The following is a 5,958-nucleotide window of genomic DNA, read 5'->3' on the forward strand; positions in this document are numbered from 1 at the left end:
GTGCTAGGTTTTACTTTTTTATTCTTTTGATGACCGCTTTTGTGTACTTGATATGTGAATTGTTATTCTTTTTGTGTAAATATCATGCCTATGGGCCCACATGTATTTATCTATATACTACAATTCGGGTATCAAGTATATTGGGGGTATTTACAGGTAAATTAAGTCTTCCGCTGAACCTTTGAATGATTTACTTAGTTGTGTGTATGCTGTGGTTGGGTACTGTATCAGATGATCCTGGCAGGTTTGGGTTAACCGGAGTTAACCCGATCACCGGTCCAGTTCTGTGTGAATGGGGTGTGACAATTGTTTGCTCATTTGCTCATCTTACGGGGTATTTCCAGAGATCATAAGTCTCAACACAACAACACACGGCCAATTAGGTATGATTCTTAATTTTGATTTTGATATTTTTTTTTTGGTTGATGAATCTACCAATAAATCTAGTAGTTTCATGTTTAAGATATTGTTGTGTTGATATGGCTGGAACTTACATTAATCAAAAAGCCCCATTAATCCCATTTTAGCTCTATTGGCACTGACAGAGGTCCAACCTTTAAGGGTCCAGCTCCAAGGCACCTGGTCTGAACCATTTGTTCTTATTACATAAACTAGGAGAAATATGGATTTTGCAATTAATTACCTGCACTTGCTATTGGAGAAATTTTATATACCCAATTGCTTCCCACAAGACAGATGCAGTATCAGTCTGGAAGAAAAATTGAGTGGAAAAAATTGAAAATTTTCAAACATGCCATATATTGAAGATTCAAAAGGTTATGGTTTTTCATGTTTACCCTCCCAAAAGGTGTGTTCTAGGGCAGTGATCCTATCTCCCAACTTGACTTTAGGAGGTTGTTTCTGTACATTTTTCAAGAAACAAATACATTGCATATAAGAATGGTAAATTTATACATTTTCATTGAGTAATTGGAACATCAAGAGTGTGTTTTTATTAATTCTTTTGTGTCATACAAAAAGATATATAGTGCATCATATGAAGTATATTCATGTGCTTAATATTCATCATTAAGTTGTACTCATAAGATCTTAATAAATTCTCCTAATTAATTATACCTTCATAGATGAGCTTGTGGATTTCTCATGCTTGGACTTTTTAAAGAGAGTCTCTGATAATGTGTCTTCAGTTATTTTCTTCTTCCCATCATTTTTAATTTCTGTTACCCTCCCATTTCCCTCTGCTTGCATCAATGAACTTTGTAAGTTTCTAAGAAACAATATTAACCAAAAATCATATCTAGTTTACATCCAACCAAACAACTATGGTAAATTAATTTCATTTCCCTTATGTTGCAACCAAACCAAACAACTCGAAAGGGAAAAAAATTTTCCTTCACTTCCCTTCCCTTCCCATTTCCCTTGCAACCAAACACCGCCTGTGTATGTGGCAAATAATATTGAAATGCATTCTAAACACATAAAATAAAAGCCTTTACAATGACCTTTCCAACTCAAAACATTTGGACTATTAGCCTGGGTATCCCAATAACACAGTTGTCCCTGATGCCTATGTTTTCCTGTTAAACTTAGATTTTGCAAATTTGGTATGAATCTTTGCTTTTGATTTGATGGGTATGAATCTTTGCTTTTGATATCATATCTATAATATCAGATATGAAAACTCAAAAAGTTTGATTAACTATATGATATGCTTTCAGGCCCAAATTGATATTTCAAATTTAGTTATAGACAGGGAATCATATTTGAAGTGATTCTTATTCATCAGAACCCCCCACCCCTTAGGAAATTAAGGAAGTAACAGAGCAGGGGAGCAAATTGGTATTTGAGAAGTAATTAAAGACAACTTTTACTTTAAATCCGTAGTTTGCTAGAAAATCTTCTGGATACTGATTTATTTTAACTTCTATTTTATGGCCAGTCTCTGTTTTAATGTAGCTCCTTGTTTAGTCAGTAGCTCCTCGGAGTTACTATTTTCGTTTCTCTCCTAAAAAAGAAAAAAGTTACTAACTTTTGATTTTCTTTAGCCAAGTCTTACCTACACATGTAGAGTTAATATGCATTCATGCTTCAAAATTTATAAATACAAGTATGTGGAAACATGGCCCAGAATTTTGGCATTAAACATTGTGTGTTTAGAATTTTAGTTTAACTCTTATTTAATTTCTGTAGCTAGTTTAATGTTTTTATTATCTAATATTTTCTGGTAGTAGTATTGGCATGCTATTAAAATTTATACTGCTTCTCATGGCCTTGGTTCTGCATTAGTAGCAACAAATTTATAATATAATCTCTATCCAACTCCTAGAATATTTTTTTTTCCTTGTATTGACATGAAGATTATTTCCTGGATTACTTTATTATTGCCTTCCCTTCTTTAAAGATGAAATGAACCAAAACCATATTCTTAGCATTTACTAATTGCGGGTATTGCTTCTACCTAGTTCATTTTTACCTATAAAATATTTGCTTCTAGGAGAAAAAAATAATGAATTTGGTCATTACCTGATAGTCATTGCTCCATTGTTCTTTATGTCTGTCATTTTTTTTCTAATCAAGCAATGAACCTCTTCTGTCACCTAGGTAATTGATAGAGAAAAAAATCTTTCACTATGTCCTTCCTTACCATTTTGACCAAAAAAAAAAAAAAGTTACAGTTGTATGTGATCAAGTAATATAAAAATAAACTTAGCTTGTAAAAAACTCTTATAAACACTTAAATGGTTAGAAGCAGCCAGAAAATATTTTTAACAAGAGAGAACCTGTCAAAAGGAACTTACATGTAAAAAAATTCTTATATAACACTTTCATTAGCAGCAGTCAGAAAATGTTTTTAACAAGAGAGAACTTGTCAAAAGGGAAATCCTTATTTCACATTGGTAAACAAGGTCATTTGATGAAATTAAAAAATATCTAGTATTTAATCTTTAGTTTTAATTTTTTAAATGTAATGTACAATCACTGTTGCTATTAATGTTCTGATGTTTTAACTTTGTAGATATATACATTCCACTGGAATTTAGTTTGATAATATACTATCTTTTTAGTAGGTTAGTGAGGTGTTTAGTCTACCATCAAATGGATAGGAATTGGATTCATAAATCAAGGGATCGTGCATTCCATGCAGGAAATCTATACGAAGCTGGTGTAATTGATTTCCTAGATTTTGCTTTTTCTAAAGTACCAATAGGGGGAAATATTACATGCCCATGTGTATATTGCATTAACATCGGTCAGGAACACGGGATGAAGTATTTGAACACTTGATAGTTGATGGAATTATGCTAGGCTACACGTTGTGGAATTTCCATGGGGAAGTTGCATCTTCGAATACCACAACAATTGAAAGCCCTGTGGTTGATGAAGAAGATGATATTGTTAACATGCATGACATACTTCAAGATGCATTTCCTAGTCAAGAACCTGAAGGAGCTGGTGTTTGTGACACAAGTGGACATACATATGGAATAGGGGATGATTCAGAAAAATACCATAGATTGATGCAAGAAGCAAAGAAGGCATTGTATCCAGAATGCAAGGAATTCACAAAATTGTCATTCACTATTGCACTATATCATATAAAATGCCTATGCAATTGGATTAATAAATCTTTCACTATGTTGTTAACTTTATTGAAGAAAGCACTGCCATAAGATAATACAGTACCGAATTCTTTCTACGAAACAAAGAAGATGCTTTAGGACTTGGGGCTTAGTTACAACAAGATCGATGCATGCCCCAATGATTGTATGTTATATTGGAATGATGCATCTAATAAAAAGTCGTGTCGCAAATGTGGTGAATCAAGGTATAAATCCAACAACAAGACTCCATTGAAAGCATTACACCACTTCCCTTTGATACCAAGGCTTCAAAGATTGTACAAATCTTCAATAACATCATTAGATATGAGATGGCATAAAGAGGGACGCACGAATGATGGAAAAATACATCATCCTGCAGACACAGAAGCATGAAAGGACTTTGACAGACGACATCCAACTTTCAGTGTGGATTCACGAAATATTAGGTTGGGACTAGCAAGTGATGGCTTTAATCCTTTTGATATGAAAAAAAATCATATAGCATATGGCCTGTTGTTGTGGTGCCTTATAACTTGCCACCATGGAAGTGCATAAAACAAACATCATTTATGTTGACATTGCTAATTCCAGGTAAACATCAGCCTGGAAATGATATACATGTGTGTTTACAGCCATTGATACATGAATTAAAGTTACTGTGGGATGGTGTTGACATATATGATGCATTGAAGAAAGAGTCGTTCTGTTTACGTGCCTGCCTTTTATGGACAATCAACGAATTCCCGCATATGCAAACCTTTCAGGCTAGAGCACTAAGGGTGCATTCGCGTGCCCTTGTTGCAATAAACACATAATGTCAACTTAGCTGAAGCACAGTCATAAGCATTGTTACCTAGGCAATCGTCGGTTCCTTAAGCAAAATCATAAATTTCGAAGGGATAAGAGAGGTTTCAATGGTTGTGTCGAGTTTGGGGTGGCACCACAACCCCTTTCGGGCATTGCTTTGCTAGCTCAAATGGAAGGTGTTGAGTTTTCTGCATTTGGCAAGGAATCCAATATGGATAATGGAATTAAACGGAAAAGAGCTACTTCAGGTCCAATCAAACTACCACTAGGTTGGAAGAAGAGAAGTATATTCTTTGAGTTGCCTTATTGGAAGGATAATCTACTCCGCCATACTTTGGATGTCATGCATATAGAAAAGAATGTGTGCGACAACATCATTGGTACATTGTTGGAATTAAAAGATAAATCAAAGGATAAGTTGGAAGCCCGACTAGATCTACAAGACATGAACATTAGGCCATCTCTACACCCACAAAGTATAGAGGGGAGCACCAAAGTGATTTTACCTCCTGCAAGCCATACAATGTTTAAGGTTGAAAAAGAACAGTTTTGTAGAGCTTTAGAGGGTTTGAAGGTTCTTGATGTTTATTCTGGAAATATATCACGATGTGTGAAAGTCACTGAAAGGGATATGTCAGGAATGAAGAGCCATGATTGCCATGTTTTAATGCAACAACTCCTTCCTCTATCGATACGGGTACATCCAACAAAGAATGTAAAGTTGGTGTTGTTGGCATTATGCGGTTTCTTTCACTGTCTATGTGCTAAAGTTGGTACAAATGAAGATTTAAACCAACTTGAAACAAGTATTGCAGAAACCCTATGCAATCTAGAGAGAATATTTTCCCCTTCATTCTTTGATATTATGGTTCATTTATTGGTTCATTTACCACGAGAGGAATTGTTGGGTGGACCAATTCATTATAGGTGGATGTACCCATTCGAAAGGTTATTCTATAATACCTATACTAAGTTCCTCTATGTTTGTTTTCTATTACATGTTTACTTTTGTAATATTTAACTTCGCCTACTAATAGGTACAACAAGACACTTAAGGACTTCATGCGAAATCGTAGTCATGTGAAAGGATCTATTGTAGAAGGATACCTTGCAGAAGAATCTACGACTTTTTGTTCAACACACTTGAAAGTCCTTGAGACAATGTTTACTCGTCCCAAGAGGCATGTTGATAATGGAAATCTACTAATAGATAAAGAGGAGCAGCCTTGGGTATTCTCATTCAAAGGTAGGCCTTTAGGGCACACTGAAATGGTGTGGCTTCAGTGGAAGGAGTTACAACAAGCACAAACGATGTCCCATACAACTGGCCGGACGACCTTTGCACTGGTTAAACACAATCTAGTAAGTTTCTTAAGCACAACTCATGAACTTTTAGTAGTATCATTATGCATTTGAAATTATTTGATCTCACTCTCATATCTATTTGTTTAGAGGAAGAAGAATCCTGATGGTGCAGAACCTTCTAGAATTCAAATGCATAAGGTTACCCACACAAGGAAAGATGATAAAATAGTAGATGAAGCATCAAGAGAAATCATAATAAGTGTCTGTGGCAAAATTAATATAT

The 5,958-nt window shown here is 34.8% G+C and overlaps 1 protein-coding gene across 2 annotated transcripts in view; it reads left to right on the forward strand.

Annotated features, from left to right (window-relative positions):
* Positions 1 to 5,610: 5,610 nt before the first annotated feature.
* The window catches only part of LOC122065192, a 1,582-nt gene continuing 1,234 nt past the window's right edge, over positions 5,611 to 5,958 (forward strand). For both annotated transcript variants that reach the window (XM_042629006.1, XM_042629005.1), the window contains exons 1-2: positions 5,611 to 5,732; positions 5,823 to 5,930. In XM_042629006.1, the coding sequence (XP_042484940.1) occupies positions 5,640 to 5,732; positions 5,823 to 5,930 (201 nt within the window). In that variant the 5' untranslated portion in view covers positions 5,611 to 5,639. The remainder of the gene's footprint in view (positions 5,733 to 5,822; positions 5,931 to 5,958) is intronic.

Source organism: Macadamia integrifolia, unplaced genomic scaffold (assembly GCF_013358625.1).
Source record: "Macadamia integrifolia cultivar HAES 741 unplaced genomic scaffold, SCU_Mint_v3 scaffold1921, whole genome shotgun sequence".
Classification (NCBI taxonomy): Eukaryota; Viridiplantae; Streptophyta; class Magnoliopsida; order Proteales; family Proteaceae; genus Macadamia; species Macadamia integrifolia.